Genomic DNA, 24838 nt, shown 5'->3' on the forward strand with positions numbered 1-24838 from the left:
AAAGCTGAATTTGTCTCATGTCTGCTGCACGAAGACACAGCAACTGCAGCCTGTCTTTAAATTGAGAACACAGAAAACGTTTCTCACATCCTGCAGTACAAAGGTACACAGGGGGCGAACTCAATACACAGCATGATTAAACTTGGTGCTGGATGGTGGGGCTAAGCGACAGACGGTCGATGGCAGGATGAGTAGCCTAGATACGCGATCAAGATTCATGGATGTGAAGACAGCCTGCGCGCCGATTCATCCATTGTATATAGCCAGTCTATAAATGTTTATATTTAAGACGAATGGCAGTGTGAGGAATCGAGTACATTAACATGTGAGCCCAATGTATATCGAGCACAGACAATTGCCAGTGGACGGTGTGGGGGTCACAGAAAGAACCGCCAATAGTCTGGTCTACTGGCGAGCAATTACAGGATCAGATTAACCTTATTCCACTCAGAATGACCCACTCCTCTACAAAGAATGAGAGAAAGTGGACCCGCTTCGTCTTTGGGAATGACGATAGTAATGCGCATATGCCTAGCCCTGGATGAACGTGATAAATTAACCAAAGGCGGTATGTCAGACCATACGACGCACCCATCGAAGCTCACCGTATTTCTCTTCGACTACGGCCCGATTCTAAAACGTATAATCGCAAGAGGATGAGTATTCAGTTGATGATAGAGTGCTCGGCCTAGGCGGTTGGCCAACGTTCGGATGTGTGCATGGTTTACACTAGGGTAGTGAATTGAGTAGAAGTTGAGAGGGTGGCTGATCTTCTTGGGCGCAGCCTGAGCCAACAGCACATGCTACACAGATATCCTGAACATTTTGGTGCCAACTGAAAAGAAGAAACCAGAGCTACATTAACTTGGCACGAAGGGAACAGAGCGTCGACGATATTTTTGTTTGAATATGCACATACTAGCGCTAATCATCTGCGTCGAGGCCTTTAGATCTTGGGCTGAATTCGAAGCTCTTTTATATCTTCACCTAGACCTCAATTTGTTCCTTGTCCAACAGTTTTTATGAAAAAAAGTCCATGCACGACCCTGATGAATGAATCCGGCTAAGGAGAAAAAGAGGACCGAAAGCTTTTGCGCCTAGGCACACGTCCACGTGTTCCATACACCCCTATCAAGCACTTGGTGCTGTAAACTCATGCTTGATACTTAAACTAAGCTGGTGCACATGGACTGCAGCGATTGTTTGGAAGACTGCATGGCTGGCGCAGCAATGACAGCTTTATTTTCATACTTGCCATTGGTAGGTAAAATAGCCTTCCATTACGTGTTCAATTGCTCAATTGAACGACTGCGCTGGACTTGGACCCCGCGGTCTCTGCGGGAGGCTTGCGCTGCAGCCGGCGGCGTAATGGCCCGGTTCATAAAGCCTTGTCCGTTTGCTCCAAGGCTCAGATAGGTATCCAGGAATGGCCCACCCGACCGCCAAGCAGATGGGGCAAAGAGGGGGTAAATCGGAGAGATGAGCCAGCCATGGCGCATTTGCGGCAGGAAAAAACTATGTCTTCTGAAAAAGGGAATTTTCCATATGTACTGGCGGAATGGGATGGCGGGTTCACTCCAGCCAATGGAATGGTCAGCCCTCTTGCATCAGATAATCAGACCCCACAGACAGACTAAGCAGTCGCCGCCTTTCTTTCTTCACTTCCTCGTTCCTTGCTCCCCTGCGCTACCCCTTCAGTCCCCCGCACTCTTCCTGACCTTGCCACCACATTCATTTCCACATACCCCCATTGAGTGACTAGTTTTCCTCGCCGAGCACATCGTTCCTCTATCCATCGCCAAATGCACCATGGAGACTGCCGAGCATTCGACCCGTCCACCGCCACTGCCTGCAAAGCTGCGCTGGCGTCCTTACAGCAACGGGACCACGATCAAGCCGAAAAAGCACCAGCAGCAGGAGCAGCAGCAGGAGCAGCAGCAGCATGAACGTTCTGTCCGCGACCTAAACCCAAAGGCATTGGCACACAATCTGCGACGCAGCCCCCCTCATACCCCAAAAGCCCATCCAGCCCCCGTGGCTGTACAGCTGCAGTGGGAAGAGGCAGAGACGATCGATTCCATGAGCCATGGCGGACACCCGCACAACCAACTCCATCACCACTACCATCCTTCTTACCAGAGGAGCCACACCCCATCTGATACAGAGACAGACTCGACAGCCAGCTCTTTACGGCGTGCAGGATCTTCATTGCCCTCGCCACCACCATCACAGTCGCCGATATCTAGGCTGGCCCTGCTAGAAGGAGACTCTGATTTCGGTCAATACAAAGCCTCGGTACCTGCGCTGACAGGATACGACTTTTCGCAGCACGGAATCGCCTTGCCTAAAATCGAAAACAACACTGTGTATCAGGTGGCCTTAAATACACTGCTTGAAAATCACCGCAAAAATCAGCTTCTGGATGCTCAGGCACCGTCGCTGGCTCTTACAAGCGTGCCAGCGCCGGTATCCTTGACAAGCCCACCTATGACACTCTCGGATACGACCCTCAATTACTCAATGTCTCCACTATTCAGCGGTGTCGGTAACAACTCGCAGCGAAAGCTCTCCACATCAGAGCTGCTCGGCATCTCGAATATTGACGATCTATTGATCTCTTGTGGATATATGGATGTGACTGATAGCAGCACAACGTTATCAACAGCCGCGAACACACTTGTGTCACCGGCGACCACGAATAAGTCTCTTCATTCCTCACCTGTCAATGCAGCGGTGGACTTTTCCGCCTCTGACCCCTCGTCTTCCGCCTTAGACTTGGCAGCTTCATATTTTGACATGCTGGTAGCTCAAACGCCAGTTCTGCTTGCAGAAGGCGATAGTAAGCAGCTCCTATTGCAACAACAACATCGATATCAACAACAACAACAGCAATCCCAGGCTTCATCCCCGACACTTACGATGGCTGCCAGTATTACCGACTCGTTTACGGGAATCTTCCACGATCTTGCCTCTCCATTCACGCGCCTCATTTCGCAGGAGGATACAGGGGTTGGTGGCAACAACCCCTCTACATGGAGCTCCCTGTTTCCAAAATCTAGTGAAGATGGTTATTCATCAAATGATAGCGCCCCACGTGTCGATATGGCCACTCAAACGGACCTTCCTTACGGACCGGAGCAATTGTCCTCGTCACCGTCCTCGGGAATCTCGGCCCAAAGCCCGTCCCTGGCGCATGTTGGACTTGTTCAAGACGATATGGATTCAGAATGGCTCGCTTTCCTAGACGAGGCCTCGCCACTCGTCAGTGGAGTGAATGGGCGGACCAACGTCTCGACCGAAAAGAACTCTGCAGCGGCCTCGGAGGCTACTTCAAGGTTGACTGATCAGGCAGCATTCACACCTCAGCCGAAAAGCTCTAATTTGCAGGACAAGGGGCTTCGAAACTGGGCTGGGGACTATTTTACATCGGCAGCCATGGCTCCCACGGGCCACCGTGGATTATCAGCGAGTGGGCCTATAAGCTCTCTGGGTGGTGGTTCAGGAGGAAGTTTGATCCGGACCCTACAGGGCAATCATCAGCAGCGATCCAACTATCATACCAAAACTTCTCCAGCGCGAGGAACGTTTGCTTCTGGAAGCTCCATACTACCCAAGAACAGTTCGACTTTGGTTCCAGTTTCTCCGAACAAAGTCTCCAAGGCGAAGCCGAAGCAGTCTGAAGAACCAGTACAGCCGATATCACAATCGTCAACACCCAAAGTTGCAGCAAGGCCAAACAAAGCGGAGACTAAAGGCAAGCAGGAAACGAAGGACATGGGTGGACTCTTGGCCATGTTTCGAGGCCTTTGGAGGGGCGACAATCGTGGGCAGTAAACAGTTTAGCTAGCTCAAATAATCTGTATATAAAAACAGTGTATTTTTATTATTCAACAAAAAAGAAGGCATTCGCAGAATCATCTATCTGTTAAATTGCCTGGTTGAAATCGGGGCCCAGAATAGCGGCCTCCAAGTATAAGCTTCTTGTTTTCATCGTGGCCTTATTCTTCCAGAATCGTCAAAGAATGCGTTGTCTAGATCAAAATCTACGCCAAATTCGAGTCCGGCCATCGTCTCCCCTGATCACCCGGTCTGGTCTTAATTGACACCGGGTTCAGTCTGTCTTGGTATCATATGCTAGCAGATTCAGAGCCATATTTTCAGTGCAAATGGCTTCTCGCAGTTTGTAGTTTGAGCCCTCGTTCTATATTTCTATAGGAAGAGACCTGGAGCGGTGCACAGTGACTCCTACGCTTCGAAGCAGCATTGCGAATACGCACAAAGAAGACTACCTCTTGACGACATGTAAGCGTCAGACCAATAAGACATACAACCATATATACAAACCTCCCCTCCCCCCCCCCCCCCCCCCCCCAGAAAAATGCGACACGAAGGACGGTTAGATGATGCACAGGCTAAGAAATGCAGTTTTCACAAAGGATGTGCGAAGGGAAGTGAGGAGGGGCCCGGATAAAAATACTCGGACGCGTCTGCATCGGTCCTAGGCGGCAAACATGACAATGAAGCGCGTAACTGTAGAAAGCCATTTCTTTATTAAATCGTTCCTGTGATGGTCTCAAGGCGATTTCACGAGGCCTGTGGAATCAACAGTATCTTACTACGGAGCCGATCCGCGAAAGGCGCCTGGATATGGTTTAGGAAGGGACGACTGTGCCCTAGCTTCTCGTCTGCCCTTTCTTGTTTAGGTTGGGGGAGTAGAAGAGGGCTGAAGAGATGGATGGCAGTGCAAAGTGAAATCCAGTTTCAGAGTAGCCGAAGGGCAGTTTGTAGTTTGTTGTCTTCCATCCGCCTTCACTCAACATCCCGCACCATCATTCCCATTCGCTCTCTCTCTTTCCTTTTTTTTTTTCATTGATCATTCCGCATTCTCTCCATTCTTCTCTCAGACTAGATCAGCCTGAATATGTCTCGCACTATATCCGTGCGTATACTCGGCATACAACAGAATATCGTTGCCACAAAAAAAAAAGGCTAACCAATTGCCCTGTTCTTTGAACGTTTGTAGAGATTTCAAGAGGCATGGCCATCTGCAACCATGCTCATAGTGTCACTTGAAACGATATCTGTTCTTGTACTCGAATCTCTCGTGCTCCGTGAGCACATCCTCCAGTATGCTTTCTTGATTTTTGGAGATTTTAATTGTATTTTCTCCAAACTGCCTACCAGCGATTCATATTTCCTTCACATTGTAGCATCGACCAAATCCCAGCAGGGGATTCATTAAGGTAGACGCATTGCATGCAACCGTCTTGATGAGGACTATGTGTGTTCAGGAGCGAACAGCTCTAAATCCCTTCCTACATTTCATTTCGTAGCGGCGACCAAAAAGCAGTTGGGAATGCACTAAGGTAAATGTACAACATGAAACTACCTTGCTGATGGCGGTATGTGCTCAGGAGCAATAGGACTCACATTGGACTCTTCTCTTGACTTGGTGATGTAGCACCCCCAACGTTATTTACCCCGTTCTATACATCCTGGCCATGATCAGCTTGTTTTCGCTCTGTGTCGATGCCATGTACCATCGGAATCAGATCCAGGTCGTGGCACTTACTTTTTTTAACTTTCTGTGTTTCGCCTGTAAGTCGCCCCTGCCCCTGTTCCTGTTCCTCTTTTTCTTGCGCACACTCTGCATGTTCCCAAAATAGGATCATGTTATATATGGGATTTTAAGCTGGAACGCTGACTTTTTGTATCCCTATATGAACGATGGACTGTATGCCCAGATGGCATTATCCAAACCATCTACGACTGGCAAGCTGCCGAAGCAGGTGGTCCTTTAGCTGCCGGAGCAGGTGATCCTTTGAAAGCATTCAATGTGGCAATTACGGTGACAATAGGCGTCTGCTCTCTCTTCCTCGTCTGGGCTGCCTACAAATTAGCAGCAGTCTTCGGATGGGAGATGTACCGCTTTCTCGGCGCGTAAGTGAGTTTGCATTTTTTTTATTTTTTTATTTTTTGAAGGATCCCCTTCTCCACAGTCGCGTATTGTTTGTTAACATGGCGCTCCATCCATCCTGCAACCCTGTTTTAGCGACCTTAACATGCGAAGTAGGTTTCTTCAGTGGCGGTCTTACCTGAAGGCGCACGAAAAGATATTCTTGTACTGACATGTACCGAATACTTTCTCTTTAGGAATGCATAAAGGATATGAAATTCTCATCACGTTGTTAAAGTTCGACGTGTTCTTTTTTGTGGCATTCGCGATTCAGATGTTCACTCTCGTGGATACGACGGACAGGACCATCATCGCCACATTCAACGGTAGAACACTTGCTCGCCAACAGCTCTTTATCGGCCTCTCTATCCCTGCAGCAGTCCTCCTCCTCGCGCTCGCTTTCTTCGGCGTTATGAGAGAAAGCAGAATTGCGACTATATTTGTCATGCTTTGCCTGACAGCTGTGGAGCCTTACTTCATCTATCAACTCGTCTACCTGCATCGCCCAGAAAACAGCGCACGGTTCATCAATTCGATAAAGTATCTTACTTTTTTCAGTAAGTACACATGTCCTTCTCGTTGGAAACTGTATATTAAAGAAAAGCTTGTGCTGGTTTAACACGCTTGCTGTTCATATCCTATAGTTGGTGTCACTATGGTGTTGGTCCTGTTGACACTATTCCCCATGATCTACTGCTTCCGCAACTTTGGCAAGGGCTTACTGATCTCGGAAAAGAGCAGGATTGTGGCGCCAAGACGTCCTTTTGAGATTGACGAGGACCATTCAGAATCGGAGCCATCGATCCCATTGGAACTCAAGCGTGGGGAGGACGGTACATCCCAGCAATTGATGGCATATCCGGCGCTGAAAAAGATTCAGAAGGACTACCATATCAAGCCTACAAGTGGCCACTCGTCGAAGGATCAAAAGGAGAGCCACGAGAAGGGACAAGACAGCCTGTCCGACGGATTACATTCCAGTGCGCGATCATATCATGGCAAAGTTGAGATTGAATAAAGATGGGCTGCAGCAAATAAACAGACTATCGTCAAAACGCGACGAGGTCGAGTCCTCTGGCGCAGTATCAGCATTGTAGAGACGTCACGACAAAGCATATAAAAAAATTCTTGTCCTTTCATCCACAATTTTCCTTTCATTTTATTGTCTTCCCTGCTCCTGTTCCTGGTCCATACCAGTATGTATTTGGGCATTGAAGTAGCTAAATACAATGGCCTTGTTCTCGCAGCCTGTAGCGAGACACAGGAAATGCGGACGGATACATGTTTTGCTCACGCCCAGATCTATGTTATGTCTTCCCTCGAGACAGCCTTAGAGTATTGTCGCCATGTCCTCATCTCTGTTTCGTGAAGAATATGCCTTAAATCCACATGAGCGCTCTCGGCTCGTCAAGGCCACCACGCCTGGCACGGAGGACCATTATCTGTATCGCCTTCAATATCTCCTGCAGCAGCTTCAGACGAACGAAATTCCTGTCACAGCCCAAACCATCGAAGAGGCCGCAGCCCTCCTTACAGCAGCTGAGAATTCTGGAATTGCCATCGACAGTGCACAGCTCCAGCAATTTGAGACCCAAATTGCCTTGCTGGCTTTCCCCGTTAAGCCGGATCTCCTCTTAGGGCAGCTCAACTATGACCCAGGGACGGCCAGTATTGATTGCTCACAGGAAGATGTCGAGAGCGAGGATAATGCCGACACTGCAGACGATAAAGGATCCTCAAGTGCCGTCGCAGCTTTGCCGACCAAATTGGACCAGAGCATCATCAGGGACGACGCACTAACGGAGAAACAGCTCGATCATCTTGAGAAAGACAGCGGCCATTATATTTCAATCGGTGATGCATGGCCCTTTGTGGCTGCTCAACCGCGTCTAGAGCCCATCTTGGACCGACTTGACATTGACCGGCTCCTTCACCTTTTCGCCACCATGGATATACGATACTCTCCAAAAAGCATGGAAATTGTAGGCAAGGCAGATGTCAGTCGATTTGACCAGATCGTGGTTAAGGTGATTTTGAGGCTCTACAAAGAAAACAAGCTGAGTTTCTCGAGTTACGCTCATCAATTCGAGCACTTGACGCGATCTCAGCTGGATATGATTAAAAGAGAACAACCTCAATTGGTGAACGACGAAGGGTTTATAGGCCTGTTGGAGAAGAGACTTGCGCCCGAGCCTTTCCCGGAGCAAGAGGAAGTCGCTCACGAGGCATGGCTGGATCGTGTTCTAGCATTTGTTGATGAGCTCTCGCCCAAGTTTAACCTACACAAGTTGTCGGTATATCTTATGAGTCTCGAGCATGATCTGTCCAAGGGCGTCATGGACAAGGAAAAGTTCTTGAGGTATAGTACTCAGCCAGTTCTTTTGTTGTTTTGCATGAAAATGCACAGATACATGATCGATTGGGCCCAATCACTAAGCGCCACTTCGTTGTAAACTTTCATTCAAAGATACGTTGCCATCCCGCGTAATCAGGCGCACTACAACCAAAAGGCGCTTAACAACCTCGAGCGCAGCTTTCCGGTGGATTTGACGGAAAGACAGCGTCTTGAGGACTGGTCCGAGGTAATAGACTGTGGCAATGCTCGAGCGCGCTGTCTAGATGCGCCTCTTTTTGGTTTCGCATACTGACCGGAACCCCTGAAATTTTGCATGTAGAGAGTCACTCCCGCGACAAGAGAACGTGATGATGAGGTATTAAAGGAGTATCTCACCCACTTCATGCGTCAAGCAAAGTCTGCAGCCGAGTTCGAAGAGTACTTTGAGACCAAAACTTTCCTCAACCCATTGCTGGCAAAAGCCATGCTGATGTCTGATGACCCCGCAACTGCCAAATGGTATGTCCGCACCACATTCTTTCCTGTTACTCTGACCAACTCTCATAAACTAAGACAGAATGTAACGCGTCATATAGGGCTGCACTCCTATCAGACCAGGAGAATCTTGCTCAGCTCACGGAGAAGACTATCCTGAAGTTTGCACCAGATAATCCCGTCAAGTTCCTGCCTGCCGACCCAGTCGTCTTCAAGTTGCGGGCCAAGAATGCTAAGCGAGTCCTTGTTCGAATCTTTGAGGTCAAAACTTTTGAGTATTTGCAGCAGCATGGTCATGGAGTAATGGGACGGAACCTGAATTTAGATGGACTGGCACCCAATTGGGAGCAGAACCTCGTTCTGGATCATCCACCACTCCTTATGCATGAAATCAAGATCGAGTTGCCCGAGTTGGCTGACAAACGAGGCGCTTTTATCATGGATGTGATCAGTAATGGGGAAAACAGCTGTGCTTACTTTGCCAAGGTACTAACTATGATTTAGATTGCTCTTCTAATCCTATTTTTGGAGTCGTACAGGCGATTGTCATCCTTCTCAAAACTCATTATCCATGCCTCGAATGACCTATCCTAGGGCTACCTGGACTTTATTGAGAGGCAGAGCGTCGCGGGACATGTCATCACCATCATCGATGAGAATCAGGAAAAACTTTCGGACAAGTGCAGCATCTGGCTGGATGGCTATTACTACAGGGTACGATAGTGTCTTTCTGAGCGCCACTGATGAGGCGTTGTCGTACAGATATAATACGCATGGCACTAAATCAACAGTCTACGGTTTTCACTTCCTGTCACCGCAGCCGAATGGTGATGGAGATATCATTGTCCCCTATCGTAAGCCATACTCGTCCTCGAGTTCAAATATCTATCTCATACATGATGGATTTGCGACCTGTCGAGAGTTCAATCATCGCGTCGAAGACTATGCCCTCAAATTCGAGTGCCAAATCGACCACGAGTCCTTGGTGGCGGGCTCGACTGCAAAGGTATATGTCTAGCCCGACTTGATGGAGTTCGTCTGTGGAAAGCTGCTACGGAATACTGCTTCGAAATACTGCTTCTCAGCGTCATGTATTAACGACGTTATTTACTGGGAAAACATCTCAGATTCTAATCAAGCCCACCGTTAAAATCCAATACGATACGGTTGTTTGCCCTGTCAGCCTACTGGAGCAAGTACAGCTCACACTCGATTCTGCGGATACAAACACGATCGCAGCGACAGTAACGGTGCCGGATTTCAAGGTGCACGATGATAATTGGTCAATGTACAGCTTCCAGGTGCCCGAGAATCTGGCGCATTTGACCGTTACTCTCTCGGCCAAGATCAAGGTCATCTCGACAGGAGAGTACCAGAACTTGACTGTTTCGCGTCGCTTTGCATTCGACAGGTATGAAGAGAAGATGGCCAATATACAACGAGCATTTCGAATACAGGCACTTCAATAGCTAACTTGTCACTGGTCTGTGTATTGGTGTATCATTCCTAGTCCTAACGTTGACCAGAATGTCGGCTTCAAAAAGAATGGAGTAATGCAATATGTCAGCATCCCCGGACCGGTTTTGATCCTGCTGCAGAAGGATGTGGACGGCTACAAAGTCCTTGCGCTCGGAAAGAATGGCGAAAAGCGACCCAATATTCCCCTGGAATTTGAGTTTAATCATCCGATTTGGGGAAGTAGGGTTGTTTTCCACCTGCGCACAGATGATAGTGGGCAAGCCCACTTGGGGCCTTTGCATGGCGTCGAGAATCTGATCTGCGTCACTACTCTCGCGACATGGCCAATCTTTGGAGGCGAAGAGCACGTCTATCCCAAGCAGATCCATGGAGTAGAAGATGAAACCCTTTCCTTGCCACTTGGAAAGCAGGATCTCGACACCATCCGCAAAATTTCGCTGTTCTCCATTTCAAGCTATGGTAATGGAAATGGCGGCGTCAAGGCAACGCTCGATGATCACACCAGCAATATTCGTCTAGTAAATGGGATGTTGTCGCTCAAGGGACTGAAGGCTGGATACTACAGCTTCAGGATCGGAAGCAAGGTCGAATGTCAGATCATCATTGCGAATTCTAGGGCTACACAGTCCAAGATTCAAGGGTTAGAGGACTTTGTCATTGGATGCAACCCCATGCTTGAGCTCTTGGGAAGCACCAAGAATCCTCTTCATATCGCTCCGCCCACTGTAGATGCGGAGAGTCAAATGATCGGCATCCAGCTCTACAACTGGAGTCCAGAGACCAGACTGTGCGTTATTGTGACAAAGTTTGTGCCGTACAACGACTCGGGCTCGGACAATTCAAGAGAACGCAGAGCGGAAAACCCATGGGCGATGACAAAATCCAGATCGACACTAACGTCGTTCCGGACCGGCCGTGTCCTTGGCGATGAGTATCAATACATTTTGAATCGTAAGGCGCAGTCGGCTCATTGGGCTGGAAACTTGCTGGAGAAACCCAGTGTCTTGCTCTCGCCTTGGGTAAGTCCTTTTTTTCTTTTCTGATGTATATGTTGATAATGGTTCACAGGAAGTGTGTTCTTATGAGATATACTCTCTTGCTGCTGAATAGAGCATTGCTGATACGACAGCGTCTACACAGGAGATGCAAGGGGACAGCCTCGAAGGCGTTCAGGAGACAATAGTCCAAGAATGTGCATGCATGCCCACGAACATGTCCCGAGGTGGAGAACGATACATAGCTGTTACACGGATGACACTCAACCCTCTACTCAACTTTCTGGCTCACCCTAGTGTCGTACTTGCCAACTTGGTTCCAGACTCATCCACGGGCATCGTCAGTGTTCCATTCCCCGCTCTCAAGGAAGGAAACTTCCTCAGGATCTTTGCGGTGGATGGCCACCAAACTATTCAGAAATCTTTTGTGGTCCCACGAACATTGGCTCGCCTCGACTTCCAGAAGCGGGATCTTCGATTCTGGAGTCAATTGGACCACACCAAGCATTTCATTGGCGAAAGAACCGGCATTGATCTGGATCCCAAATTACAAGCCGCGTTTGCGGGCGCTGCTTCAGTGACATTGGCATCAAACGGCAGCTCACTGTCTGCCGTCCGAGTCATCAGCTCTGTCAAACAGGTGTACGATCTGATGCTGACGTTACTTGGGGACGAAACACCGAAGGAAAATTTGCGCAAGTTCGGGTTCATCAACGACTGGGATCAAATGTCAGACGAGGCCAAGAAGGAAAAATTCTCGAGGTGGAACTGTCATGAACTCAACTTATTCCTTTACAAAAAGGACGGCAAGTTTTTCGATTCTGTGGTCGCCCCGTTTTTAAAGGTGTGTTGCCCCGCAAGGATCCTCGTTTTTTTGGGGGTGTCGAATGGAGCCGACTCACTGATACTTTTTTATGCGGCCAAAATTATAGAATAGGCTGATGAAGTCTTTCATGGATGACTATCTGATCGGAGCACAGATGGACAAGTACACCGCTCTCAACGAATTCAGTCAACTGAGCTGCTTAGAGAAATGTCTTCTTGCCCATCGTGCTCCCTCCGCAAGAGCTGGTATAGTCCAATGGATCAAGGACAGGGTTCGCAACACACGTGTGGCCAGTAACGTGAAGCTGTTCCTGACAGTCATGAACTCTGGAGGTCTGAAAGAGTCCGCACTTGGCGGGAGCGTGGCGATGCGCAATCAGGCAAGGTAATTAATTATAAGGGTCAATCAGGGTCAATCAAGACTAATTTATTTACGTTTCCTGAGAAACCAGTTGTTCTTGAAAATCTCTCCATGCTCTCTAACCAATATATTTTGGAACTTTAAGTGAGCATTATTACGACTTGGCGGTCGACCATGAGGAGTCGGACGAAGATATGGGTTTCGGCTTGTTCGATGACGACACTTATGCCATGCCTGAGGCGGCGTCTGCGCAGTCCTACTCCGCTCCTGCTCTAACCTCTGTACCCATAAAGCGCATGAAAAAATCAGCCGCCGCTGTGAGCGAGGAGAGAAAGCGATCTGCACGGATCCTTCATGGACAGTACAAACCCGTGGAATTGACTCAGGAGATGGCCGAGACTTACTACTATGGACGCCAGGAATACGTGGACAAGATTGAAAATACAAATTTGTTTTGGTTGGATTTGGCGCAATGGGACGAGAACAAAGGCGGATCGTTCTTGTCGCAGGTAAGGCACTGCAACCATTCATTTTTTGGATTCCAGAAAACCATAAAATACCTGTATTGACCGCGGTGGTATGCTCCAATCTTTTTAGAACTTTGTCGCCAATACTGGGTCTTTCACGGATGCTATGGCCACAATTGCGCTACTCGGTCTTACTTTCCGACCCAAGGATGCATCGTTGACACGTTCAGCTGGTCAAAACTTGGTGGTCTCCTCCGAGTCGCCTGCCATCGTCTTCCACTCGTCGATTAAGGTATGGTGGTATTGCAGTTGTAGTCTGATCTACCTTGCGTTCAAGGGCTCCATCTCAGTTCGCGTAAATTGACCCCCAATTTTTCTCTCTTTCGCGTGTCCTGTATAGGAGTTGACAGAGGCACCAGTAATGGGATCGGTTTTGGTGATTGAGCAGTACTTTGCACAGAAGGAGAAGCTCGTATATGATAAAACTACCTCGAACAATGTTCGGCAGTATCTCCAGCCTGGTGTGGAATTCAGACCACTGGAGACTTACGGCGCCCATGTCGTCTTGATGAGTAAGTCCACAATGTGTTTGATTCCAGGAACAGCTACGCCATTTACACGCGTAAACTTGAAATTGACATTAAATTGCTGGTATTTTTTTACAGATGCCTCGCCAAATTACATGGTAGTTCATTTGGAGGTGCAAATTCCGCAAGGATCTATCTCGGTCTATCAAAGTCTGGAGACAGGCCAAGATATCCGGTTAAGCCCTCATAGCAGCTTCCAGTACGAGTATGGATTCTACTTCCCTGAAGAAGGCGACTTCCCACATTACCCTGCGCATGTCTCCAACTACGAGGATATCATCGCTCACGCAGCGCCATCAGTCCTGAAGGTCCGAGCTCCACTGCCAGGCTTTAATGAGACGGAAACGGGCACCTGGGCCCACATCCTGAAGTACGGTACAAAGGAGAGTATCTTGGCCAAATTGGCAGCCAGTCCTCTGAGTAGTTTGCCCGTGGAGGACCTGGTCCCTCGCTTGTACAGGGATAAACAGCTCCTCCAGCAGATGACTTCGGCTCTAAGATCGCGCCATGAGTACAACAACCAGATCTGGAGGGTTGCTTTGGCGGTAAAAGATCAAGAACTGGTCAAGGAGTATTTGATGAATCAGCCTGCCTCAGAGTTGAACACCGGAGATTGGTTCACATCGGCTATTTACATCCGCCGGCCGCATACGCGACTGGAGTCGCTACAGGACACATCGTACAAACACCTCGAATATTTTCCTCTGATCAACGCCAGAGGTACGGAAGAATCTCCATTACCACTATTGATACAAAACCCGCGAAGTTGGACACTAATCATATTGCCGCCTTGTATTGATTGATATCTAACATATCGAACAGCCCATAAGGCCACTCGTAACGCAACCATTTTGAACAACAAATTCAAGGGCCAATACGATCGTTTCTTGAAGCTGCTGAGTCAAAAGCCACATCACGATGTCGACGATCTCCTTGTTCTTGTTGTCTACCTCCTGGCACAGGATAGGTTTTTAGAAGCCAAGAAGAAGTTTGCGCAGCTTTCAGACCTGATGTGTCTGCCCGGTCAGCTTCCAGGCGATTTTTTCCAGCAGCTCCAGTACGACTACCTCTGGGCATATTTGAGCCTGTGCGTCGAGGTCCAAGCGGATTCTTCCGCTGTGGATCTGCCTCTGGATCTGGCAGGCGTGCAAAGGGTGCTGAACAAGTATCGCGACTATCCTGTCGAGCGCTGGAACAAGATGTTCAGAGACATGCAGCAGTATCTGGACGACATCGAACAGTCTCAAGTGGAAGTCAAGGGTTCGAGTGACGAATCCCAAGCAGCAGCTGCGGCCGAGGGGCAGCAAGAGGCGGTCGATACAACTGCGGGCGAGGAAGAGGAAGACGATGATGCGTCTGAAGTACCGATCATGATCGATTTCAAGATTGGAGATGAGAACGTGATGATGGTCCGTCACCGTGGCGTCCGAGAGGTCACGGTAGAGTACTACTTGATCGATGCAGAGACCATGTTCTCGGCCTCGCCGCTTACCTTCAGCGACCTGGGTGAAAGCGAGTCTTCCGGGGGCAGCCGCGATGACGACAGGGACACCAGTAACAGCTACCGCCTGATGAAGCCCAACGGCATCGATACACACTCTGTCAAGCGCGCGGTCGCCAATGACGGTATCCTCATTATTCCGATCCTCAGCCAGTACCAAAACACGAATGTCATGATCTCGGTCAGCACCTCGCCCCCAGCGGTCACACGGAGCTGGAAGGCCTATTACTCGCAGACGATCATGATGCAGTGCATGGAGAAGAATGGCACGATGAAGGTTATATCCAAGGCGGATGGACGACCGATCCGCGGTGCGTACGTGAAGGTGTATGCGGAGATGAAGGAAGGTTCTGGTGTGACAATATTCTGGAAGGATGGATACACGGACTTGGTGGGCCGATTCGGTTATGCGCAGGTGTCGACAGCGACAGTGTCGTCGAGTTCGAGAGGGGCATCCGACGGTGGACTTGGTAGTGTGAAGCGGTTTGCGGTGTTTGTGGATGGCGGACGCGAGGGATGTGTTGTCAAGACCCTGCCTGTGCCTCCCGTGTAGATCGTCTAGATAGGCTAGGATCCTCATTTTCATTCATTTTTCATGCGAAAATGCAGAATATGTATATTCTATATTGCTTCCGAAGCAGGAATGTGCAATATGCAAATGCAAATGCTGTGCATTGTAAAAGAAAAAGGACCCTTGGCTCTTCTGACACAGCGAGCGGGATGGGAAGGTAGAAAGTAGTCTATCGACGGGAGAGGTCTCAAACCACCATCCCCCTCCCTCAAACAGGAATATCAGCAGACCATTATATCCCTCCTTCCGCCCCACCCATTGATCGTCGTCCACAGACTGTCTGTCCCCAGTTCACTTTGCATGTGCTTTAGCGTTGTTGCATTGTCGGCTTTTGTTGACACTGCGGCAATGTTGGCAATGTTGATATGTCTCTTTGCATTGAAAAACAAGACGATCATACCTATCTGCCGATGGTGTCTGGTTGGAAGCAGGGAAATAGTAATAATAATAGTAATAGTCTAATAGAGTGTATGATAAGCGATGGGCCAGGGTCACCACTCCCATTGGGAGGAACATCATTATTATGATTCATGACCCAGCCTAGTCCAACCAGCAATGCCTACCGCGGTGTATCTACCACAGAACCTGACTGCTTGCGTCCCAACCTTTTTTTTTTTCCCGTTTCCCTTCAGGAAGGAGGATGCATAGTTTTCTATGCTGCAGCAACAGGCACTCGGGCAGCAAATGCTAAATGATGCATGCATGCATGCACGCATGCATAGTTTCTAGTTTCTACATACGTATCCTCCCAGGAATTTTTTTTTTTGGATACTTCTCCACGAGGGAAGAGACGTCTTGCAAATGCATTTGTGTGGCCAAGAAGAGCGTCCGAAATGAGCTACTATCATCTGTTTCTGTCGTGTTCACTGCTGTGAAGAAGGCGGCGAGGATATAAAAAAAAAAAAATGTGCTCTTTTGTTTTGTAATGCTCTCGCTCATGTCTTCATCTCTCGTCTTTTTTATTTTCTTCGCCGTTCTTTGGCTGTATACAGTCTTGATGGAGCACTGAGGCCAGTCAGAATGAAATGGATGGACAGCCGGCTCACTTGTTTGTTGATGTTGCTGTTGTTGTGTCTTGAACACAAGAAATACAGATACAGCACCGGCTCCTTCAGCGGGCTGTTCCTGTTGGTGGTGGTGTTGTTGATGTCTAGTTCTTTCGAGTGAGGAGTGAGCCATTTGGTGTACAAGCACAATGGCAAAAAAGAGAAGAGGCTCCATGTGTTGTGGATGTAGAGTGTGCTAAAGTTGGACGATAGAGATTCGGCAGGCTTATTCTTATTAATGCGGAATGGTGAGCAGAGGCATGGAAGCATACGAAGGGTGTGGGTAAGCTTGGACGAGCTCCTCTTCTGCGTCTTCGTTCCTGGAGACAAAAGTCGAAAGGGGCGGGATGGGGGAGGGGAAGGGGGGAGGGAGGGAGGGAGGGAGGGGGGACATGAACATGGACATGAACATTTTGTCTGAGCCGTATTATTATAACTGGTACCTGGCTCTTCTGCTCACAGGTGCAATAAATATTCGTGCGAATCTCTTCGTCGCTCCATCTCTTTCCTTTCTCTCTATTCTTTTTTCACCATCCAGCTTCACCTTCCACATCCTACATTCCCACTACCACCCACCACTACTCATCTCCCTGACCTGACCCACCCATCCCACCCCTCCGTAACGACTCTCTCTTTCGCACCCATATCACTTTCCACCCTATCCACTATCTTTCTCGTCCCTTCGTTCTCATAATGTCTGATATCACTGGTACGTTTTTTCCCCCTCTTCTTATCACTTGTACGCTCTATCCGATGTTCTTTGTGCGCACAACATTCCTATCTCATTGAGATGTGTGATAACACCCTCAATTGAATCCGCAGATGCAGCTGCAGCTGTAGTACTGTGTGTAACTGAACTTGTTGCCTTAAGAAGGATTCACCGCCTGTCGCAATTGTCCTGTTGTTATTTTATTTTCTCTATATGCGTTCTATTCATTGGGCAAGTATTTGCATATTTCATTCATCCATCCTTTGGAGGAGGAGGGCTGAAGGGCTGGGAGGGAGGCAACGAAACGTGGGTCGGATTAAAAAAAAAAAAAAAACGAAGGGACGCTTTCTATTTGTGAGCAGTTAGACTGTATTATATTTCTCTTGTGACACTCTGCGGCAGTTTGTCTCCCCTCCTGGAATAGTCTATGATGGTCAAGCGACTAAATCGGACCTATGATATGCATGGGGACATGGGTGTGGATCGATTATGTATATCTATATTTTTTTTTCTCCAAGCTTACATTAAGCTGAAAAAAGCACGCGTCTGCAATTTATTCGTAGTCAGTCATTTCTAGTAGATAAGAATGGCCCTGTGCTCACAAAACTTTATGCTTCTCTCGCATCTCTGCTTCAACCTATCTCTCAATAGAGCAAATCGTCGTTGTTCCCACCCAAGTCAAGGAGGTGGCCCCAGCCCCTGCTCCCGCTGTCGAGGCTGCGGTTGAACAGACTGCGATCACATCAGATAAGGAAACTCAGGAGGCCCAGGAGGCCCTTGCCAAGGAGCTTGGACAGGAGGAGACCGCTCGTGTGGAGGTCGAGGCCAAGAAGACCCCAGACGAGGAGGCTGCTCGCTTGGCCGCAGAATTCAAGGCTGCTGAGGAAAAGGTTGCTGAGGAGAGGCGCATCATTGAAGAGAAGGCCGCAGAGGAGAAGCGCATTGCCGAGGAGAAGGCTGTTGAGGAAAAGCGCAAGGCCGAGGAAGAGGCTGCTCATCTGGCCGCAGAGTTCAAGGCTGCTGAGGAGAAGGCTGCCGAAGAGAGGCGCATCGCTGAAGAGAAGGCCGCCGAGGAGAGACGCATCGCTGAGGAGAAAGCTGCCGAGGAAAAGCGCAAGGCCGAGGAGGAGGCTGCTCGTCTGGCTGCTGAATTCAAGGCTGCTGAAGAAAGAGCCGCCGAGGAAAAGCGCGTCGCTGAGGAGGAGGCTGCTCGTCTTGCAGCTGAGGCCAAAAGGGCAGCTGAGGAGGAAGCTGCCCGTGTTGCTGCCGAATTGAAGGCCGCAGAGGAGAGACGCATCGCTGAAGAGAAAGCCGTCGAGGAGAAGCGCATTGCCGAGGAGAGGGCTGCTGAGGAAAAGCGCAAGGCTGAGGAGGAGGCTGCCCGTCTGGAGGCTGAGGCTAAGAGGGCTGCGGAAGAGGAAGCCGCCCGTGTTGCCGCCGAATTGAGGGCTGCAGAGGAAAAGGCCGCCGAGGAAAAGCGCATCGCTGAGGAGAAGGCTGCTGAGGAAAAGCGCAAAGCTGAGGAGGAGGCTGCCCGTCTGGAGGCTGAGGCTAAGAGGGCTGCGGAAGAGGAAGCCGCCCGTGTTGTCGCCGAATTGAAGGCTGCAGAGGAAAAGGCCGCCGAGGAGAGACGCGTCGCTGAGGAGAGGCGTATCGCTGAGGAGGAGGCCGCCCGAGTCGCTGCAGAGGAGAAGCGCATTGCTGAGGAGGCTGCTGCTGCTGCTGCCGCCGCTGAGGCTGAAGCCGCTCGCATGGCCGAGGAGGAGAGACTCGCCGCTGAGGCCGAGGCTGCTCGTGTTGCTGCTGAGCTCAAGGCTGCGGAGGAAAGGGCTGCAGAAGAGAAGCGCGTGGCCGAGGAGGAGGCTGCTCGTGTTGCTGTTGAGCTCAAGGCTGCGGAGGAAAAGGCTGCGGAGGAGAAACGTAAGGCTGAGGAAGAGGCCCGCATTGCTGCCGAGAAGGCTGCCGAGGAGGAGGCCGCTCGCAAAGCTGAGGAAGAGAGACTTGCTGCAGAGAAGGAAGCCGCTCGTCTGGAGGCCGAAGCCAAGAAGGCTGCTGAGGAGGAGGCTGCTCGTCTCGCTGCCGAGACCAAGGCTGCCGAGGAGAAGCACGCTGTAGAGGAGGCTGCTCGCAAGGCTGCCGAGGAGGAGGCTGCTCGTGTCGAAGCAGCTACTAAAGCAGCGGAGGAGAAGGCCGCTGAAGAAGCTCGTATCGCTGAAGAGGCCCGCATTGCTGAAGAGGCTCGTATCGCTGAAGAGAAGGCTGTCGAGGAGAAGCGCGTTGCAGAGGAAGCCACTCGCGTTGCCGCTGAAGTCAAGGCTGCTGAGGAGCACCGTCATGCTGAGGAAGAGGTCGCCCGCATCGAGGCTGAGGCCAGGAAGGTTGCCGAGGAAGAGGCTGCCCGCGTGGTCATTGAGGCCAAGGCTGCCGAAGAGAAGGTTGCTGTCACTGTCATCTCCGCTACCGAGGAGGTAAAGGAGGCCGTTACTGAGGATGATTCTGATAAGGTTGCTGCTGCTCTTGTTGCCGCCGAGGACCAGTCGTCGCCATCTGCTCCTGCTCTCGCTGCCGCCGTTGAGGAGAAGGCCGATATTCCAGAGGTAACAGCAATCCCCAGCTTGAAGCCTGCAGAGGAAATCAAGACGACCACCCTTGATGTCACGGAATCTGCCCCTGCTGCACCCTCAAGGACCTTGTCCTCGAGCAGCAAGAAGGAAAAGAAGGTCAAGAAGGAGAAGAAGGAGAAGAAGGAGAAGGCCTGCATCATCATGTAAACGCCAGGTTTACGCGATCTCTCTTTTTTTGCTACTTTTGTGTTATAATACCTATTCCTCTATATACATACTCACATTTTTTTAACGACAACAATACCATCCACACGCACCTTTCATTAATGACGGCCGACAACAAAATGCCCAACAGAGAACCTTGGCCGTAGGTATCATCATACTAAAAATAGTACCCTAGAATAAACGTGTGCAATAATAAAGAAATGCGTTTGAATAATCTTTAAAACCTAGCAAAACGCGTTCGGATTTACAGTCTGCGTCATACATGCATACAGGAAAGTCCCTCCTCTTCCCCCCCCCGACCCTTCTCTTCTTTCCTGTTTCCTTATTCCGTCCTCTTCTGAACCTCTCGAATACCTCCTCTCATCGGCTCTGTTACCCTCTCCATATCGTTAACGAAATGGCATACGTAGCAGACAAGAAGGGCCTGGTCCTCGCAAGGGTAAGCCCAGCACCACCACTTCACCACTCTCTCCACAGCAGACGTTCCTGTCGCTCGACCCAACTGCGAAAACCATCTACTGTGGCCATTGCCTCAACAAGCGTCCTAATCAGTTTCGTTCACGCTGTCTGTTCATTTAGATTCCAGGAACTGCTATTCCCTGGGCCCACACCATCTTTGGCGCGTGTAAGTGATCATCACAACCGGCACAAGAGTGAATCAGTGTACACTTCAAAACAACGCCTTGAAGTGTTCGTTAGGCCAAGGCTGCGCAGGAGCAACAGCCGTCTTGAGAAAAGGAAAAAAAAAAAATGTTGAGAGCGGACGTCATTTTATGAGAATTTCGAGAACCAGGAATGCGATGCGATGGGACATGAGGAGCTATCATGAAAAGGATACTTGGTAACAACAGCTCTACTGTACTCACGGCTTGCACCTGCGGGAACGAGGCGTGAGCTTGAAGTAATTTAATCGCATTCCGGATGTCTCCAGGGCTCGCCCCCCGCCCTTTCCAGGGGGGTTTTTGAGCTGGCTGTGAACAGGTTCAGTCTGCTCATATTTTTTACGAGAATCGGGCTTTTGGTGTTAAAGAACAGGAATGGACGGATCGGTTCCCATGTGCGTTTTTGGAATCCGTCGCTGATTGTATTTTAAATTTCTTTCTCGGGATGTCTTTTAGCCGCCTTTATCCTCGCCCTCGTTGTTGGATGCTACGGCCATTACTACAAGATTGTCAAGAATGGCGTCGCCGGGTACCCCGATGTAGGTCATTGTCAACACCTGCTACTGTCTCAACGTTCGTCTCTTATATTCCGGTCACCGAAAGGGGAGTCATCCAACCGATTTTTTTTTTCATGGAATCAATGGCTATCTAGGAATGGTTTCCAAGTGTCAGTGCCGCAACGGGCGACTGGTATCCTGAACGCAACCTCTGCCAGATCTTTATTGCCTTGGCCTCAGGTAAGGCTGCGCTATTTGATTGGTTATTATTATTATTATGGCCGAAAGTAATACCGATTGGTCAGTGTAGGGCAAAAATAAAAAGTATTAACGGCTGCTTTTGATTTTAATATAGGTCCTCGTCTGATGCTATGCTACCTTTGGTATCTCTTGACTGTGCGCAATGTTCCTGCCAAAGGATCGAAGGGATTTGCCAAATTCCTCCTCACGAACGATGTTATTAGGACAGTTGCTTGTGGCGGATGGGTCTATGTCACATCCTCGGATGATCATGATATTCATGACATCGCCATGATTGTATACCTGCTCTGCACCATCCCTCATGTCATTGGCACGATCAAGACCGCTCCTCAGAACCCCAAGTCTCAGCAATACAGAAAACTCTTTGCGTACACCTTTTTTGGCGCCTTGATCCCTATGGTCTACTTCTTTATCCAGCATAACGTCCATCGTATTCCTGGATGTGAGTATCCTTCTTTGTCCGGAATTATAACTTGTTGCAAGTGTAAAGACTTAATAACTTACTATCCTTTGCTTATTGCGTCTTTTTTTAGCATATACCCACTACGCTTTCTTTGAGTGGTCTTTAATCATCTCTGATCTCGCCTTTGACGCCGTGTGTCTGATCGACTTTCAAACCTTCGAATTCCGTGTGGTCGATATTGGAATGAATGGCAAGCAGGAAGATTATAACAGCGCTCAGAACGGTCTCAAGACCTATGGAGGCAGTGAGAGCGCCGGCGCCACTCTTGGAGACATTAGACCCTATGAAGTCATTTCCTTTGTGTCTGATGTCTACCTAGGTGAGTTGATCTCGATTAGAGCTATCCCTAGAGTCATTATTCAAGCACAGAATGAGAGTCTAACCTAATTGTGCTTTGCAATCTCGCCCCTTAGGTTTCGTGTTTTGGTCGATGCTGACTGCATTGCCCCTCATGATTTGGTACTTCCCCTTGTGGCATATGGGCATTTCGGGATATGAGGCGTTCCTGTTCTCCAATATCAGCGCCGTCCTGCTCGGCATCAACTTCCTTCGCCGTGGTATTGAGCGTGCCAAGGGACTTGTTCACCTTCTGTCCTTGGTCGGCGTCCTCTCATACAAGGTCGTCGATCCTGCCCACCGTTTGATGGCTGTCGCTGCTGGTGTTTCGCTGTCTCTTCTCACCTGGGGCGCTACTCTCTTTGGACAGCGTCATCAAAACGGACGTGCTGAACGTGGTGTCATGACTTTAGCCCTGGGATTGATTCTCCACAATGTCGTCAAGCAGGCTTGGTGGGCCAACAACCCCATCTGGCCCATCATGAACGAGAACACCGGCGGTCAGAACATGGTCGGATTGGCTTTGGGCGTCTTGGCATCGGTTCAGGTCATGCTGCGCAAGGAGCCCGGTGTGGACGAGCCTCAGACGATTCAGAGCCGCAAGCATAGCGAGAGCTGGCTCCTGACTGCTATTGGTGCTGGCAGTTACCTGTTCTGCTTGCATTCGATGTTCACGGACTCTACTACTATCAGCCGCTGGTCCTTGGGAGGCTACCCCAACACCGGCCCCCAGCCAGTCCCTGGTGGATTGATGGTGATTGTTGCTATGGCTACGGGACTCACTCTTTCGTCCAAGCGTCGTTGGGCCACTTCTCTGGTTTGGTGGGCGATCGGAACCGGTGGTTTGGCCGTCTTGCACTTTATTGAGGGCGACGTCGGATTTGCGGGAGGAATCGTCTTTACTGTCTACGCGCTCTCACTCTTTCCAACCCTTTTCCGCTCACTGGCGCGCCAACCTCCAGGACGCACCTATTTGGTCGCCATGCTCGTCTATAACATTTTGGCATTGGCCCACGTCTGGGTTGTTGCCTACGCTTTCGTTCCCGGTGGCGAAGTTATGAGAGAGCACACGGACTATGTTCTGATCGCCATGCAGATCTGTCTTTTGCTGGGCATTTTCAACTCCAACTCGGCTGCATGGAGTGTCGTCTCCGAAGTCCGCGCCAGGTCTGCATTCTCTGTCGCCCGTCTCTACACCAAACTATCCTTGGTTGGATTGGTGATTGCCTCCGTCGGTATTTGCTATAGACGTATGCCCAAGTCTGCTCCTCAGCCCTACCATCCCGAGCACAAGTTGATTACGGCCGGTATCTGGACCATCCACTTTGCGATCGACAACGACATGTACAGCAGCGAGATCCGCATGCGCGATGCCATCAGGGACTTGGAACTGGATGTCATTGGATTGCTGGAGTCAGATTTGCAGCGCATGATCATGGGTAACCGCGACCTAACCCAGTTTCTGTCCGAAGACCTCAACATGTATGCGGACTATGGCCCAGGCCCCACCAAGCACACCTGGGGATGCACCATGCTCTCCAAGTTCCCCATCAAGCGCTCGACACACCACCTGCTGCCCTCGCCGAAGGGCGAGTTGGCCTGCGCTATCCACGCTACACTGGACGTCTATGGCAAGGAGGTTGATGTGATTGTTTCCCACAACGGTCAAGAAGAGGATCTTTTGGACCGTCAGCTTCAGACGACAGAGTTGGGCCGCATCATGCGCGAATCCGACAACCCGTTCTTGTTCTTGGGATACGTTGTAACCAAGCCCGGCAAGGGAGAGGAGATTTATGAGTTGTTAATGAACGGTGGCCATGTGCACGATATTGAAGTATCAGACTGGGATCGCTGGTGCCAGTACCTGGCCTTCCGTGGTGTCAAGAGAGTCGGCTATGCGCGCATCTCGCACGGAGGCATTACAGACACAGAGATCCAGGTTGGCAAGTACCAGCTGCTGGAGAACCATCCCACATCCTGGGATCGATCGCTGCCCATCGAGGAGTTCAAGAATCAGGAGACATATGCGCAGATCTCGGAGAATCAAGTTCCCGAGGGCATGCGCTTCCCCTCCATGTTTTATGGTCAAGGAGTTCGCAAGCACCGCTTCCATGTCTTTGACCGACCTTACTACTACGTATAAGGCACACGATCGTCTTTATGTAGCGTAAAGAGCCGACAATAAAAATATTAATAATTCGAGTCGAACACGTTTCCATGCCCTGTTGTATTTGACAAGGATTGAGGGGCGTCGCACATCCAAATGAGCCTTCATCGTGAGGAAATTGGGTGTGAAGTGTAATAAAATAGAGGGGATCGACCGAAAAGATAACAAGAAGAATCCAGAGGTAAATAAGAGGCCACTGGAGGTTAAGTGAAATCATAGAGAGTGAGAAACGAAGTGAGTTATGGAGTACTTTTTATCAAAGAAAGACAAGTACATGTACTAGAAAACTAAAGAGCAAGGGTCAGACACGATCTTCTATTTATCTACGGACGGTAG

The 24838-nt window shown here is 49.7% G+C and overlaps 6 protein-coding genes across 6 annotated transcripts; 5 read left to right on the forward strand and 1 right to left on the reverse strand.

The window, feature by feature from the left end:
* The first annotated feature begins 1652 nt into the window (after positions 1-1652).
* On the forward strand, positions 1653-3871 carry BC939DRAFT_446935 (uncharacterized protein). Its single transcript, XM_051555025.1, has one exon. The coding sequence runs from the start codon at positions 1810-1812 to the stop codon at positions 3832-3834; it is 2025 nt and encodes a 674-aa protein (XP_051413894.1). The 5' UTR covers positions 1653-1809; the 3' UTR covers positions 3835-3871.
* An 885-nt stretch (positions 3872-4756) lies between these two features.
* BC939DRAFT_446938 (uncharacterized protein) lies at positions 4757-7087 on the forward strand. The gene is made up of 8 exons (XM_051555026.1): positions 4757-5127; positions 5211-5243; positions 5334-5366; positions 5462-5598; positions 5745-5940; positions 6053-6069; positions 6154-6513; positions 6601-7087. Exons 1-8 carry the CDS (start codon positions 5054-5056, stop codon positions 6972-6974), a joined length of 1224 nt encoding a protein of 407 aa, XP_051413895.1. The 5' UTR covers positions 4757-5053; the 3' UTR covers positions 6975-7087.
* Positions 7088-7097: 10 nt separating this feature from the next.
* Positions 7098-15554, forward strand: BC939DRAFT_527666 (uncharacterized protein; the record flags this gene model as incomplete). The annotated part of the gene is made up of 16 exons (XM_051561429.1): positions 7098-7152; positions 7285-8315; positions 8424-8538; positions 8632-8810; positions 8888-9272; positions 9381-9500; positions 9607-9792; positions 9914-10197; positions 10297-11284; positions 11376-12104; positions 12193-12470; positions 12592-12955; positions 13044-13205; positions 13314-13485; positions 13579-14220; positions 14323-15554. The coding sequence occupies exons 2-16, from the start codon at positions 7303-7305 to the stop codon at positions 15552-15554; spliced, it is 6849 nt and encodes a 2282-aa protein (XP_051413896.1). The 5' UTR covers positions 7098-7152; positions 7285-7302.
* Positions 15555-16400: 846 nt separating this feature from the next.
* BC939DRAFT_446945 (uncharacterized protein) lies at positions 16401-16986 on the reverse strand (the record flags this gene model as incomplete). Its single annotated transcript, XM_051555027.1, has 1 exon — positions 16401-16986. A coding segment is annotated over exon 1 (377 nt), but the record flags the coding sequence as incomplete, so codon positions are not given.
* A 16-nt stretch (positions 16987-17002) lies between these two features.
* BC939DRAFT_446948 (uncharacterized protein) lies at positions 17003-20339 on the forward strand. The gene is made up of 3 exons (XM_051555028.1): positions 17003-17327; positions 17979-18231; positions 18619-20339. Exons 1-3 carry the CDS (start codon positions 17312-17314, stop codon positions 20096-20098), a joined length of 1749 nt encoding a protein of 582 aa, XP_051413898.1. The 5' UTR covers positions 17003-17311; the 3' UTR covers positions 20099-20339.
* A 93-nt stretch (positions 20340-20432) lies between these two features.
* On the forward strand, positions 20433-24541 carry BC939DRAFT_446952 (Frag1/DRAM/Sfk1 family protein). Its single transcript, XM_051555029.1, has 7 exons — positions 20433-20555; positions 20696-20741; positions 21235-21317; positions 21431-21515; positions 21631-21978; positions 22070-22318; positions 22413-24541. Exons 1-7 carry the CDS (start codon positions 20514-20516, stop codon positions 24476-24478), a joined length of 2919 nt encoding a protein of 972 aa, XP_051413899.1. The 5' UTR covers positions 20433-20513; the 3' UTR covers positions 24479-24541.
* Positions 24542-24838: the final 297 nt, after the last annotated feature.

This window comes from Gamsiella multidivaricata (assembly GCF_025024155.1).
Source record: "Gamsiella multidivaricata strain RSA 2152 chromosome Unknown BC939scaffold_21, whole genome shotgun sequence".
NCBI lineage: Eukaryota > Fungi > Mortierellomycota > Mortierellomycetes > Mortierellales > Mortierellaceae > Gamsiella > Gamsiella multidivaricata.

Excerpts from the sequence above, each read along its gene's own strand:
- BC939DRAFT_446935 (XM_051555025.1), top strand. The coding sequence starts at position 1,810 with ATGGAGACTGCCGAGCATTCGACCCGTCCACCGCCACTGCCTGCAAAG.
- BC939DRAFT_446938 (XM_051555026.1), top strand. The coding sequence starts at position 5,054 with ATGCTCATAGTGTCACTTGAAACGATATCTGTTCTTGTACTCGAATCT. Across the intron at positions 5,244-5,333 it reads CCAGCAGGGGATTCATTAAG|CGGCGACCAAAAAGCAGTTG; the intron begins GTAGACGCATTG and ends TTCATTTCGTAG. Across the intron at positions 6,514-6,600 it reads AAAGTATCTTACTTTTTTCA|TTGGTGTCACTATGGTGTTG; the intron begins GTAAGTACACAT and ends CATATCCTATAG.
- BC939DRAFT_446948 (XM_051555028.1), top strand. Across the intron at positions 18,232-18,618 it reads GAAAAGGTTGCTGAGGAGAG|ACGCATCGCTGAAGAGAAAG; the intron begins GCGCATCATTGA and ends CGCAGAGGAGAG.
- BC939DRAFT_446952 (XM_051555029.1), top strand. The coding sequence starts at position 20,514 with ATGGCATACGTAGCAGACAAGAAGGGCCTGGTCCTCGCAAGG. Across the intron at positions 21,516-21,630 it reads CTTTATTGCCTTGGCCTCAG|GTCCTCGTCTGATGCTATGC; the intron begins GTAAGGCTGCGC and ends ATTTTAATATAG. Across the intron at positions 22,319-22,412 it reads TGTGTCTGATGTCTACCTAG|GTTTCGTGTTTTGGTCGATG; the intron begins GTGAGTTGATCT and ends CTCGCCCCTTAG.